General features: G+C 33.1%; 1 protein-coding gene across 5 annotated transcripts; it reads left to right on the top strand.

Annotated features, from left to right (window-relative positions):
- The first annotated feature begins 9,891 nt into the window (after positions 1–9,891).
- LOC124827803 (LURP-one-like protein (DUF567)) lies at positions 9,892–12,412 on the top strand. Of its 5 annotated transcripts, none has more exons than XM_047300972.2 (5): positions 9,897–10,141; positions 10,622–10,666; positions 10,959–11,212; positions 11,305–11,517; positions 11,987–12,412. In XM_047300972.2, the coding sequence occupies exons 3-5, from the start codon at positions 10,964–10,966 to the stop codon at positions 12,116–12,118; spliced, it is 594 nt and encodes a 197-aa protein (XP_047156928.1). In that variant the 5' UTR covers positions 9,897–10,141; positions 10,622–10,666; positions 10,959–10,963; the 3' UTR covers positions 12,119–12,412. The 5 variants fall into 5 exon arrangements, with proteins under 5 accessions (XP_087948267.1, XP_047156928.1, XP_047156921.1 ...); XM_047300965.2 differs by having other exon boundaries at positions 9,898–10,173; XM_088092126.1 differs by having other exon boundaries at positions 9,898–10,141; positions 10,622–11,212.
- Positions 12,413–15,812: the final 3,400 nt, after the last annotated feature.

Raw genomic sequence — 15,812 nt, 5'->3', positions numbered from 1 at the left:
AAAGAAGAAGACTGGATGACAGCTTCTGCCTGCGCGAATTAAGAAAGACAAAACTTCTAAAATTGTAATGAGAAAGAGAAATCTTGACAAAGAGAACGAAATGCGATTTGAAAACCAACGAAACCTAAACTCTGAAACTGTTGACAAAAAATTGTTTAGAATATTTGACTAATATTTTTGTGTGACACTAACACAAAAATTCTCATCACATTAGTGAATACTAACATAAAGGTAATTAATATAAAAAATGTGCAATAGCATTTTTTAAAATAAATAGACAATATATATGTCTTGCTTTTACTAACCAGAAGTAAATTTGTTTAAAAACATATGCAGGCTTTCTCACTCACTTTTCTCCTCACACGAAATTTGTTCTCGACTCCAACAACGAAAATGAAGCTCTTTTTGCGTGTTGGAGGCTTTCATTAGTGATTAGCAGTTACATTTTTTGCATTTCTCACGTGTATTTATTTAGAAAACATTTTTATCTTCAATTATTTTTTTTATGTCGAGGTTTGTTTCATATATTTATAGCTAGTCTATTTTGGAGAACTCGGTTATAATGGTTTATGAATGTCTTTTTTATATGTTTTTCGTAACATCCCAAAAATTATAGTATGAAACTACATTAATGAGACATCATATAATAACAAGATAGAACAATAACTGTAGGAAAAATTATCTTACAATTATCCTAAAATCACTAGGAAATTTAAAGCTTTACAAAATTCCTATGCTGGTACAAACCTATGTACAAGACCGAACGGTCTTATACCTACTTAGATGGATCCTCTTTTTCCAGCGATTGCTCCGGTGAAAACTCCTCTCCATCTGCTCACACCCACAGGGTGATCATCGCAAGGAAGAATATTGAACGGACAACATGACAAGATAGGAAATAAGGGTAAGCTAATATAATTTAATTATAAAACACATTTAAATATTTCATACAAGTTCAAACAATACAATACTGAACGCTACTTCATGCCAACACCAAATACAAGCAATCATATACAAAATGAACATCATAATACATATATAGACCAAACACTATGACTTGTGGTAGTGTAACAGTTGACACCAATCAAGCTACTACCCAAGGTTAATCCCATAATACCTACCTCGGCACCTTGAGGTGGTAGGACCTCCTGCTATTTTCACAAATGAAATATCTCTCTCTATGTGAGAATGATACTCATAGAATTTCAAGATGAACGCCAGCTTAGCATATCCATATTCATACTTTAAAGTTCAATAACCATCCACGAGATATTTCTCCTTGGAATACTCTTTCATATCCATATTACACATATCATAACATACTTCAATACCATCATACTTCCTCATCCATAACACATTTAAGTAAAATCAAACCGAACAGTAAAACCAATACCACCCCAGTATAGAACCGAACAGTAACGACTACCACTTATAAATATGACCGAACAGTCAATTTGAAGAGTAAGGCTCAAACATGAGCCGAAGTTTGAGGGTCAAACATTAGAACAACCGAACACTTAGAGCTTAGACTGAATATTAAGAACTTAGACCGAACACCTAGTGTAAGATCGAACGGTCTTTCACTATCCACAAAACATGACCGAACGGTCCATACTAGGTAAGGCTGAGAAAATGACCGAACACTATTAAGGATCAATCACCAGGGAAAGACCAAACACTAATACAAGTCCGAGCACTACCAAGACAAAGTGCCCACCTAAAGCCGAACACTCTGGACTTAGACAGAAAACTCTATTAGGACCGAACACTAAAGCATGATCGAACGGTCATTAACAGGTAAGGCCTCTATGAGGTTGAACGCAGTTAGGACCGAACATCAATACGAACCGAGTACTAGTACAAGACCATTTGGTCATTAACTGAATACTCCACAAAAATACAACTTAGTTAAGACCGAACACAAGAGAAAGACCACCCACACCTAATACCGAACGATCATGAACTGGTAAGACTCTAAAGAGTCTGAACCCAGTTAATGACTGAATACCTGAACACGACCGAGCGGTCAACAGCGCACGGTCGAACGGTCAACAACGCATGTTCCACATTCTGCATAATTCTGCAAAAATATCTGTAGAATTATGAACAACTCCTAACTTTACCAAAACTGAATATTTTTCCCAACATCTAATTCCCCATACCTGAATCATATACCGATTTACATTGTTCCAAGAGTGTTTAAACCTTTATAAACATTTTCAAAAGGATCTGCTACCAGATTCACGATCCAAAACTGCATAATCATCAACCTAAGGACTCAAATTCAATTCTGCTGGTTTTTGGCACAGTTTGAGTGACTTAGGGACATTAACAAGTCCTAAACAACTGATTCAGACTCTCCCCATCAACCAATTCCACACCTTATCTCAATTCCCCAATTTTGCTACTCTACTTCCTTAAACACACTCAAAAACAGTACCAGCAACTCAAAGCAGAATAGTTCAACAAGGTCATAGGTTATATTATCTCATACAACTATACAATTCACACAATCACTCAATTACATACCCAAGCAAACTTCCAAACAGCATTATACAACAGTACAATTCCACAACACATCAACCAATTAAATTAACTAGCTTCCCTTACCTCTAACCGAACCGGACAACTTCCACAACCTTCAGGAATTTGCTTACTCTTCCAGGAAATTCTAAGAACACCTATGGACCACCGATTTATGAAAGGAGATCAACCATAGCACCAAAATGAATTTAGAAAGGGGAATAGAATATTGTTAAACACATGCAATCAGTAAAGCTTTCTTGCATGTACCAGAAATTCATGAGAATTTAAGGAACGACACTTACCCGCTCTAAACACGAAATTGATAGGGGGATTAGGAAACTTGCGATGTCAGGATCACTCAAGTGCTCCCTAATTGCTAAACAAATGAACTATGGGTGAAGAAATCTAAAGAGAAGGGTGAGAAAGATTAGAAAATAGTGGTTCTAGAGAGATAAACAGTTTTAAGATAATAAACTGAGTGTTTAGAAATTCTTATTTATACTGTTGGTGTATTTCAACATTAGAATTTCAGTTTAGTTACCTTAATATCTCTATCTACTCTATTATTCTATTTTCTGGGTCTTTACATTTTTAATGTGAGTTATATGATTTTGGGTTTAGACTTTGTTAAACTTTTTACATGCATATATATATATATATTTATATATATATATATATATATATATATATATATTAGTTTAGATATAAAAATTCATAAAAAATATAATTTTAGATGATAGAGAAAATATAGTTAATTATTTTTGTTATGAATAACTTCTGTTATTCATATTTTGGTTTTCTGCCAAAACAAATTTAATTTTTAGAAAAACCACAAAAACTTGCCTATGTTATAACACTCACATATATAAATTTACGGCTGCTATTCAACCAAAAAAAATTACATCTAGAATATGAACAGACGTAACATATGTAAAAGATATTCTTTAATTTTAGTATCAACTAAGTGAATTTTAATTTATTTTATTATGAATTTGTGTCTTCATGAAAAAAAAAAACTATCAGTTATTCTTAATGAATTCGAATTTACAGATAACAATTTTTTTTCTTTCACTTTCTATATATAAATATTTGTATACTTATCTATTTCCTCCACATTCATTCATTTTCATTTTTTTTCTCCATATTTATCTTTTTCATCTATAAACTTCTCTTCCATCTATATTATTCTCTTGTTGTCTTGTTGAAAGTCATATCTTTCTTCCACATTCATCATTTTCATTTATACTAATCTTTTTTATCCAGTATATTTTTTTTGCACTTTATTTTATAGAACATGAAGACATTATTTCGCCAAACGAATGAATATTTAATTAATATTAAAATTGATTTTATTTAGTGTCACCTAAGTTAAAGTTAGTGTTAAGCAAGTAAAATTTAAAATAAGATGCATTAATATCTACTCAAAAAATCGACTTCAAAAGTTCACGATAACGAATTAATTTCCATAATTTTAGAATCCCTCTAACATCTCAAAAATATAGCAATGAATCATATAATAGAATAATTACGATTAATAATAACACAGATCAGTTTTTAATATTAAAAGAGCGTACTGCTATGGCCGAACGGCCTTACAAGAACTACAACTTAACTGCACAAGATAAGCAATATTTGACCGAACGATTTACAAAATCAACACCGAACGGTCATACAAAACTTAAAGGAAAAGATGATCGAACACCTTACCACATAACCAACTACTAGCCGAACGTCCTACTGTTCGGTTTTCACCTCTATTTCAACCAAATTCTCTTCTTCCAGCGCCTCTTCCAACAGCTCGTCTCCTTCTGCTCACATCCACACGGATGATCATTGCAACAACAAGGACGGACGTACAAAACCAGACAATACAGGAAAAATGCAAGGTAAGCTTATGTAATTTAATTCAAGTAATAACATACATTTATCATATTCAAACACATCAAGTGCATTTCAACATACGATTCAAACAAGGCCTACTACTAGACTGACTGTCCGAACGGTATGAATTATGTGTAGCTACGACGTTCGTGCACCCGGGTGATGTAGTAACTGGAATACTCTCATCAGCTGCCACCCGAGGTTAGTCCGTTCCGTCCAAAGTACCCCTAAGGACAGGACCTCCTGCCGTTCCCACACATGACCTACCCTCCTCTACGTGAGGACGAGTACTCACGGAACATCAGGATGAACCGCCAGTTAAGCATTACCACATTCATACTTTATAATTTCAATAGTCATCCATGAGTCGTTCCTCCCCGGAACGCTCGTTCAAAAATCACAACGTTTCCTCCATCTCATATACTCTTCATCATTTATTATCCATCATTTTACTTTCATCTTTATCATCAATGTTAAGACCATCAAATACCGAACGTTCAGTCCTCACTAAGAACGAGGATGAACACTGTGGACGAGACCAAGAAGTCGCCCGTTCCAAATCAGAATAAGACCGAGAGAGTTACGATTAGGTTTAGGAATAAACCGAGTACTATCATATTTTATATGACGAACGTTATTCACTACGTAAATCAGTTGAATGAACTGACTCTCGTGAGTTCAAACCAATACTCAAAGAATAAATCGAGTATGGAGGCTCTAGGCCGAATCCAATGAATGTAGACACGTCAAGACGTTAACGAACCATATTTAGAGTAATTCACATACAGAAATCCAATGTCAGTAAATGACCGAACATGGTAAAGGAAAATACTACTGAAGTTGGACGAACGCTATTTCACCAAGATTGATTATACAAGAAATGAGTACGAGCGCTTGGTATAAGACCGAACACTACTCAGTATGAGCGCTAGGTGTAAGACCGAACACTAATAAACTTCTAATAAAAGGCTTGATAGATATATTAAGATACTATTGAAGTGGTGTTTACGAACAACAATAATATACAATTACATATATATATATATATATATATATATATATATATATATATATATATATATATTGAGTTTATCACAGTAGACTCAGGCACAAATATGCTTGGCCGAACGCTCAAGCATAGTATTACCACACGAGGGCGCTCGTCCTACACTAGGATTCTCTCCAAATGAAAGAATCCCATTTTAACTATGTTCACCAGAAAAACCGAACGGTCAATGACGGTTCAGTAACGAACGTACTTTAACATAGTAAAAATTTCATATTCAGATCTCATTTATCTTCAACTCATGTCTTAATACATAATTTCATAACTTTATAAATTCATATTGTAATCAATTTTCATACCATTTATATCATCGTAAATAATCATGTTCCATGTAAACAAGCATATCAGCATTCTCACTTTATATACATTCAACCACTCAGCAACATGCATTCATTATCAACGAACGTACAAACAACATACAATTAAATTAGATAAGCTTCCCTTACCTCTAGTGTGAACGAACGTCTTACAGGCTGAACTCAGTTCGCCGAACTACGATTCCTTCTACCCTCAACGCTCAACTACTCTTCGAACCAAAATCAAACAACGGACCAAAAGGGTTCAGAATTAAACTAAGGACTCATGCAACCAGAACTTGGTTTGCATGTTCACAAGAACGAACGACTAAGGGGAAGGAAACTTACCAGTTTCAGAACTCGAAACTGTTCGGTTCAAATTGAAGCTTGGGACGCCAGGAGTGCTCCTACGGTGCCTGAACGGTGATCGGAGAGGAGAAAAGGTGAGTTTTGGTAGAAAGAAGGGAGAGTTTTTAGAGAGAAGGAGGAGAAATGGAAAGTTCAGAGTTTGGGAAGGAGGGTGCATGCAGAGGAGAGTGGGACGAAAGTTTCAGAAACAATCATTTTCTTCCTACGTCCAAACGAGCGTCCTCTCTTCTGCCGACACCTGCCTTCCACTATCTGATTTCAGAAATCCTAATTTCTTGACACCTAACGTCCGCGCAGAGAGGTTTTGGGTGTGTTTTAATGAGGTCTGACAATCCCACGCAACATCAAAATGTTATTAACTAATTAACGTGGACTTTTCCGACTTAAGTACTGAATCTTATACAGTCATACAAATTAACACAATAAAGGATTAAATAAACATTAGATAAAAGAAAATAAAAAAAATTCTACATTGAATTTTTTTTAATTTTTTTAACGGATGAATTTAAATTTGAATCTCATAATATTAACAATTACAGTAATGACTCTTCTTCCCTAATTTATGCCGTTTCTTTGCAATAAAATTGATTAGATTGTTGCTAACATACATACAACCAAGTTATAACTCTATTGCTTTTAATGATAGTTTTGAAGAGAGTACAAAGAGTTCTCATTGTGAAAAAGGGTCTAAGATCTAACATGAGAGTCAACTAAAGTAAGAGAAAATAGATGAAAAGAAATAAAAATAAAATGTTTAATATTCTTCTCTATGTGCAAAAAACGCATAACCATTTATGTTCCTGTCATGTAGTCTTTAGTTTCTAATCTTGGGTGTTGCTCCCTCCACCACCACACCTTTCTCCCTCCACCTCCCATTTACTATTTTGCCCCTAAGTAAATTTTTTTTTAGGGTTATTTTTTAATTTTACCCATTCACAACCTATTCCACTAATAACTTATTCCAGTCCTTCGCATATGAGTAAAATATTTTTCTTTTACTTTAACATTATATTTCTTCCTCTCTTTCTTTTGTCGGTGTGAGATACTACAAGTTGTAAAGGTTGATGGTGGTGGAAAGAATTATCAAGCAGTCTCCCTCTCGTGGTGTAGTGTCGCTCTCGTGATGCAATGTGTGGAGTGGTGCAGTGCGTGTGTTACTTCCTCAAGGTGCGTATTCAAATAAACCTTCAAATAAAACCCTAAAATAAAAAACGTAACCTTTAAACAGAGGTGACATCCTTCAACGGATGTCAAAATCCTTCAACGGATGTCAACATCCTTCAACGGATGTCAACATCCTTCAACGGATGTCAACATCCTTCAACGGATGTCAACATCCTTCAACGGATGTCAACATCCGTTTAAGGAAAAAACGGATGTCAACATCCGTTTAAGGAAAAAACGGATGTCAACATCCGTTTAAGGAAAAAACGAATCCGTTTTTTCCTTAAACGGATGTTGACATCCGTTTTTTCCTTAAACGGATGTTGACATCCGTTGAAGGATGTCACCTACGTTTTTAATTTTAGGGTTTGTTTTATTAGTTTATTCTTTATTTTAGAAATATTTTAATAATTTAATTTAAATGTTTTGATTTATTATTTTTGAATATATTTTTAATGTATTTTAATAATGTAAGGAAAATGAAGAAGAAAGAAACAGATGAGGAGAAGTGAAACGAAGAAGACAAATGGAGTTGTAGAGTAAAACTGAAGACAAATTGTTAAACGGAATTGAGAGATGGAAAGATTGAGTGCAGGGAATAAAGTAGGAGAACTAGGTTTGAAATAAATTAAAATAGTATAGATAAAAAATTTTAATTTGAGGATATAATTGGAATTAAAAAAAATTGGGGAGGTGAAGGGAGAAAGGTACGGTGGTGGAGGGAGCAACACCCTCTAATCTTTGCTTTTACCGTCCATAAGGCTAGGAAGACAACATTTGATGGACATTTATACATTATTAATAGCAAAAATACATGTACTTTTATTTATGTGTATTCATAATTTTTATTACATTAAAAAAATACAGATTAAAAAAATATATATAATTTTGTATAAATGATATTACAAAATACTAAAGTAATATAATTTAATATACATATATTTATAAAGATAATGCTAAAAAATATGCAGTAATTATGTTTAAGGAGAAAAGTTATTTAATTAGTTTGAAAATGAGAAAAATGATTCAATTACTTATTCTAGTAAATAAAGAAATTACATTTTATTTATTAAAAAATAAAATTATTTTATTAAAATATAACAAAAAGATGTAATAATAATAATGATAATAATAGAATAATTATATATAATATAATGATTCTCTAAATTATGTCATACACTTAGATTGGTTGGAACTAGGGATTGTAATGGGTCGGGTCGGGCACGGATAGTGTTTATCCGCAACTCGACTCGCATGTAAAAATCGTACCCGCAATTCAACCCGCTACCCGCTGGATATCCGCATAAAAAAAATTCGTGGATTTTTTTCAACCCGCGGATATCCGTTGGATACCCGTTTTCAACCCACAAATATTTAAAAAATATATTTTTTGAATTTTTAAATAAGGTTTAAATTAAACTACAAGTTAAAAAGAACAATTTAATATATTTGTTACATATTAAAAAAAGACACAATATAATTTTTAAATAAGTTAAAGAAAACAAATATTGAACAACAAAACACCTAGTAACCGAAGTCTCAATCTAGTCACAAGATTAACCCACAAATATCTATCAATGTATGAAAAAGGAGATAAAGAATTTAGTCACAAGATTAACCCACAAATACCTATCAATGTATGAAAAAAAGAGATAAAGAATTTCCAAGAGAACGCGAACAGGAACCCTAAACCCAAATTCTGAAAACGAACGTAATCACAGAAATCTCCAAATCGCGATAACCATCAGGGTCTTCAAATATCCAATCTACATCAATGAACTAAAATCCAAAAAAACTCAAAACACTCATTCGAATCATAACCCCAAAATCGCGTCACCAATCAATATGGAAGAAATCAAGAAACGAACTCCCAAAACGCGAATCAAAACGTACAAAAGAAACCCCCAAAATTAAAAAACAAATAAAACCCTAATTTCAAATCCCAAATCAAAATAAAACCCCAATAAGAACCAAAGAGAGAGAGGAAGAGGGAATTGAGCCTACTCCCTGCGCGAGCTGAACCAAAAGGAAAAAGAAAAGAGTCCTCCGTTAAGAGAGAGTTTGAGATTCTATTTTTTTTTCTTTTAAAAAAAAGTAATGGAAAGGAATTCTAATTCATTGATTCATTGTTATTAAAATTTCCCCTTTTAAGAGTAATAAAAAAATTTAATTTTAAAAAATATAATACCCACATCGGAGTCGTATAGAAACGAATATTAAAATATCCTCTTATTCACAAATAATAAATATTCACATATAATAATTATCCGTATTTTAGTCGCGATTATCGAAACTAATGCCTCACATAATATATAGAAAACATCTACATTGCAGGACTCGAAATAGAATTAATAAAAGGTTAAACATTTTAATTAGAATTTTTTAACTAACGCTTAAATAAAGCTTTAATTACAATGCGAATATTATAAAACTATTATATTAGAATAAAAGTGAGAAAATGTTGTTTAAAATAATATAATATAATAAAATGTCAAAAATCAGATTAAGACTCGATAAAATCTATGATTATGAAACATACATATTTTTACACATTCATAGAAACCGATTCAATTCACCTTTCCACAACGAATAAAAGTCTGAAAATGTACTTGCAGAACTGCATATTACTGTTCAGCAGAATCTTCCAAACCCAACTTGTAAAAGAAATAAACATATAAACACGCTTTCTTCATTGCTCGGCGTTCTAAACCAATCCCTAAATTGAGAAATCATCGTCCCGAGTCTCGCAATCTCCGCCATTGGGTTCCGTGTTTTTGTCTGTAGTTTTAGTCTGATCCACCTCTCTGTCATCACAAGACTCTCTCCCCTGTCTGCGTTTGTATGTATTCCCCCCCCTTTTACTGGATATTGGTATGCTCACAGAAACTTCAATTTCAGCTCAATTTTATTTTATTTATAATTTAAAATTATCATATCGTATTGGGAGGTCCAATTTTTTTTTTCGAGTTCTTTATTAACATTTTGGAATTAGGCTCTGTTTGGGTAGTACCAGTTGGAAGTGTTTGTTTTTTTTTTTAACGGGGAATGTGTAACTTCTTTCCTGTAAGGATGATCTAAAAAAAATCTGAAAAATACTTCGAAGTTTGTGACTAAAGAACGTCTTAAACTTAATGGAACTGCTGCTGGTTACATGTCTTTCTTCTAGTAAACTGAGTTTGAAGTAACAAATGTTTTCCATTCCATGAGTAATGTACCATGAGGCGTGCTTGCAGCTTGGAATAGATTGCCAATTTTGCTCTGTGATCAGATTTTAATGTCTCAATGTTGTGTTGTTTTATCATTTGCGGGATGCTGATAGTGAGATTGTGGTTCAGTTAAAGGCAGGAAGGATTCCTCCACTGAGGTAATTTTGGATTAACTTCTGTGCTTGTTCACGAAAATGTGTAGCATACTTAAATGCAATTAATTATGTATTCTATATACCACTTTTGATGCCGTCCCCTTTATATCAATTAGTTCATCACAGATCACGAATATTGAATATAAGCATGTTTAGAGTGAAAATAGAGATACATGTTTTTTTGTTCTCTTGGATTGTAGTGGTGCTACTTGCTGAGTTAGATGCGTCTCCTGAAAGGTCTTTCCTTTCCTTAATTTTAATTTTTCTTTTAATAATTTTTGTGCAAATAAACAAGGAAAAATGGAATTGGGAACCTCAGAGTCATCATATCCAGGTTCAGGGAACTGGGAGATCCCAATTGATCTGTTCGGTTCCAAAAAGCATGCCGGAGTCCCTCGTGGTGTTCTAGCATTTGCAGATGAGTCTGATAACGTAGTCTTCAGGGTGAACCGCCACCCACCCAATCCTAACTCATCGCCCCTTCCCAAGGACAAGAAAGTATTGCTGGATGCCTCAGGCCATACCCTCTTCTCCATCTACAGCTATCATGTCTGTTTCCCTTATCTTAATTTATCTTTCTTAATGAAATAAATAAAGTTTTCCTTTTCTTAAAAAATTGATTTTTCTTTTTCATTTGATAGAATGGGTCTTGGAAGTGCTATAAGGGAGACAGTGATGGGAATAGGGAGCTGGTGTTTAGAGTGCAGAGGACCCTCAAAACATTTACTAGAGTTGAGTTAGAGGTACTTTTTGAGAGTGGAAGATCCAATGATGAAGTTTGTGATTGGAAAGTGAAGGGTTCACCTTTTCAGAGATCATGCTGCATCTATAAAGATGCTGACTTGGTTGCACAGGTACTAAATTCATGCTATACTTATGTCGTAAATTATTTGTTACTCATAGACAAATAGTTACCATCCGTCCATGTATAATTGAAATTATGTTTGGGAACCCAAGAAACACTCTATTCAGAATCCAAACAATACATTTTCTTTTATTATACAGCGGTGGAATGGTGTTTGAATCTATGCCCATCATACAAACAAACTCCTTGATCCTAGTAGGTAGATTCCAAATAATGTTGCATTAGATACATTATACCTCGGAAGATTGAAGATATGGAGGTGATGTAGCAGAATTATTCAGTGTATGAATTAAAACTACCGGCATGATTTGATATGAGTATAATGATAGTTTAAAGCTGAGAATTGTATATTACGACAGAGGAGCCTGATTTACAAGTTTACCGTGTTGAAATTTCATACAATCCAAGGTATCAAAACAACTGATTCAGGTTTACTTGTTCATTACACTTTTGTGCAGAGTAGCCTGATGTACAAGCTCCACCAAATATTTGTCAGTAGGGGAAAATTTCGTCTAACAATCTTTCCGGGGACTATTGATCATGCTCTAATCGTGGCTATGTTTGTAATATTTTTAAGTGGAAGAAAGTAGTGTCATTGACCCAAATGAAACTGCAAGGAGAAAAAATGGTTTTGATTAATGTGTCTTTGATGATCTTTCTGTCTCACTCATACACATTTATTTTTCTCATAACATCGGTTCATCCATTGACTAATAAGGGGAACAAATGGGATATTGTTCTTTATAGGAAGCAATGTTTTATTTAAACCGTGCTAGATCCTATCCCCAGAAACATTTTCATTGTTATTGAACTGGGCAACTCATGAATGATTTGTCATTTATCCCTATTGGATAATACTTTTATTTCACCTATCTTCATTCTCACCATTCATTTGGAACGTAGCCAGTATGTATGAAAATATAGATATAGATTTGGAGGAAGCATCCACATTTAGAATACAGATCCAACCAGAGAGAACCAGAGACTGGTCAAACAAAATATCTGTACTGAAATTTGATTCAGCAATCAATGTATTTATTTAGTGAAATTGGACACATTTGGATCGACTATTATGCTAGTATCGTTCTGTTGTATTTGACCTGTGTTTTTGTTCTCAAAAGTCAAGTAAATGTAGTCTTCGTAAGTGTTTGATTGATAATCTATCAGCACAAGTTAGATCCCATTCCCATCGAAGCTAACAATTTTGCTTCTGCGTTTTTTTGTTTCTTTTAATGTAGTTTTGGGTATGTAACACAAAAGGCAAACAAGCTGTTAGTTATTCAGCATTAACAACAGTAATGTACTAGCATTGCTTAATTTATTTCATAATGATGTGTTTGGATAAACACATTTCTTGATATTATTTATCGGTGAAAGTTTGCCAAAGTTTACATCTGCTGAAATGGTCACTTAGAAGCCAACTCATCCCCTAGAATATGTTAATAAATGATAAAGCCTAAAACAAAAATAAGAATTGTAGGGACCTAATTGGAAAAAATTATTGAGAAACAAAAACCAAATGTAGAAAATTATTGAAGACCAAAGTAAAACAAAAAAAGAAATTTCAATCTTGCCGGAAATGTTATCACTTAACACATGATAATGACAAAAACAATTTTATTATTGACAGAAATAAGAAAAATAATTGAAAATCATATGTAAATTTTTGAAAAAGAGAATGACAATTTATGTGAGTTAAAAAATTCTATGATTCATTAATACATATCTTTTTAAATTCGAAATTTACATATCAATCTCGAAATAGTTTAAATGTCAATAGGAATGACAATATGAAACAAGCTGTGCAAGTTAGCAGCATGTAAGTTTACAAGAAAAAGTGTAAATGCAGGTTCAGTTTTCTCGAATATTAAATAGAAATACACATATCCCATAACATGGGTGATTCCAAATGATTAATTAAATATTTAGAGAAATGTTTAAATCCAATTATTATGATTAATAATATTCATAATTTCAATAAAAAATCTTAATAACAATAATTAGAAAAATCAAAATTCAAAAAGTATAATTATTATTTTGTTTTGAACAAATAGTTTATTAATTAAGTTCAAACTAATTGTTTTTTCTTCTTTAGACGCAATGCATTATACTTCTTAATTTAAATGTCAACTAACTTATCCTTATCAAAATAACTTGATGAGTTGAATTAACATTTTTTTTTTGCAAGATATTATATTTTTAAGTGGTTAAAACACCAAATAATTTTGCTAATGAGTTTTTCTCTCTTACGTGACAAGTATTTTTTACTATAGTACGTTTTAAATTATTTTAGGCTTTGTTCACTTGAAATGGATTTGAAGAAAAATGATTGAAGGGATTTGAGAGGTAAATTTTGTTGTTGTTTATTTGAGTGGATTTAGAGATAAGCGTGGATTTGGAAGTAAAGTTTGTGAGAATTAGTATAGGATTTGATTGATGTGACAGATTAAAAAATTTTACTTCCAAATCTACTCTCACTTACCTCCAAATTCAGTCAAATAAACAACAACAAAATTTACTTTCAAATCTTCTCAATGACTCTCCCCAAATCCATTGAAGTGAACAAAGCATTAATGCGCCCTAAACGAACAACATTAAGTATTGTTAACATAAATGAGTTCAAATAGATTTTACTTAAATAACTAACTGATTTGTTGCAAATATAATTGCTTTTGATCTCAAATATAAAGATGACTTTAGACATAAATTACGAATATATACCACAAAGCAAAATGATTTAGCAACTTTACCACCACGGTATTAATATTTTGAAATTTAAATATAGAAATAAAAAATACATGTAAGAAATAAAAATAAGTAAAATAAATAATGGCCCGATTGAGATATGCTTGTTATTATTGATGACACTTTAAAAAGGTTAAAAAGGAAATAAACTTTTAAAATTCAAGGAAAAATATAAAAATAAATTGTTTAAATCAATACCCATGATCATTATATTTATTAATTTGACATAATACCTTAAAGTAAAATTCGGATGGGTTAAAATTAGATAAAAATTAAAGTATAATTTTCAAACAATAATATTTTAAAAAAATATAATTCTTGAAATGTTTGATCATATTTTTACTTTAATTTATCTTAAAGGGTTTAAGATAATTCACGCTTTGTCTGTTTAGATTCTATTTTCAAAAGATATTTCTTTCATATAAAAAAAGTTAAGAACTATCACTTCAATTAACCAAATAGAAAGTATAAAAAATATGTTAAGACGAGATTAAAAAAAAAGTGAAAGACGTCAAAAGAATATTTATAATGCATCATAAATAAAATTTATTTCAATATTTTTTGCTAAAGAAAATTAGTCTGTAATTAAGGTTGGATACTTATTTTTTTATGAAAAATAGGGTTAAATATGTTTTTAGTCCCAATACTATCAAGCGGTTTTGGTTTTAGTCCCTCTTTCGTAAGGTACATTTTAGTCTTTCTCCTTAGATAAACTTTGATTTTAGTCCTCAAAAACTAGGTGTTAAAAACCAGCTGATGTGGTTAACGGTAGACTGACACAATTTTTTTTTCTTACACTTTCTAACCTTTTCTCCCTCTCTCTCACCTGCAATGCACCGTTCTTGCGGCTGGATTTCCACCACCGCCATCGCCGGCGAGAATTTCCATCAGCGTTGTTGCTCACAACCAAAATCGCCACAACGCTACTGCTCCCCCGTCGCATCGTCGCCGGGATTGTCCTCCATCGTCATCGCACAACCTGCAATGAGAAAACAACGAACCCCATGGCAGCCATTGACGCCGCCGAAGCACCTCTGCAAAATTGCGTCTCTTGCGGTTCAGATCCAGCACGCCTTCGAAGTAGAGAGAACCCCCAAATCAGGTTCGTTCATCAACCTTCGTCGCGCCATCAGGCGCCGCTGTCACTGGAGCACCTTGAGTTTGTCTCCTTCGCCTCCATCCTTACCTCTCAAACCTTACGAATTAAAAACCAGAACAACGACCGCGGTACCAGGTGAAACTAGTTCACGCCGCCGTCATTCTGCTCCCATAAGCAAACCAGAATCGCGAATTCGAATTGTGAAGCAATCTACTAGGAAGCCCACCATCATCGTCAAAGCTGAGGGCTAATGAAACACCCCCTCCGTCAACCACCCCTTTTTTTTCTCTCTCCACCAACTTCACCTTTTCCGTCACCAGCACCACCCCCTCCTCCACACCCTCCTCCACTTTCTCCTTCTTCCTCAACTCCTATTTCTTCTAATTCCACTTAGGGTAGTAAGAATCGTGGTAAGAGAATTTTGTTCGGTCTTTGTGTTG

Source organism: Vigna umbellata, chromosome 1, assembly GCF_029865625.1.
Source record: "Vigna umbellata cultivar VRB3 chromosome 1, Vumbellata_1.0, whole genome shotgun sequence".
NCBI classification, from domain to species: domain Eukaryota; kingdom Viridiplantae; phylum Streptophyta; class Magnoliopsida; order Fabales; family Fabaceae; genus Vigna; species Vigna umbellata.
The sequence above is the reverse complement of the archived record's forward strand: the minus strand, read 5'-3'. Positions and strand labels throughout refer to the sequence as shown.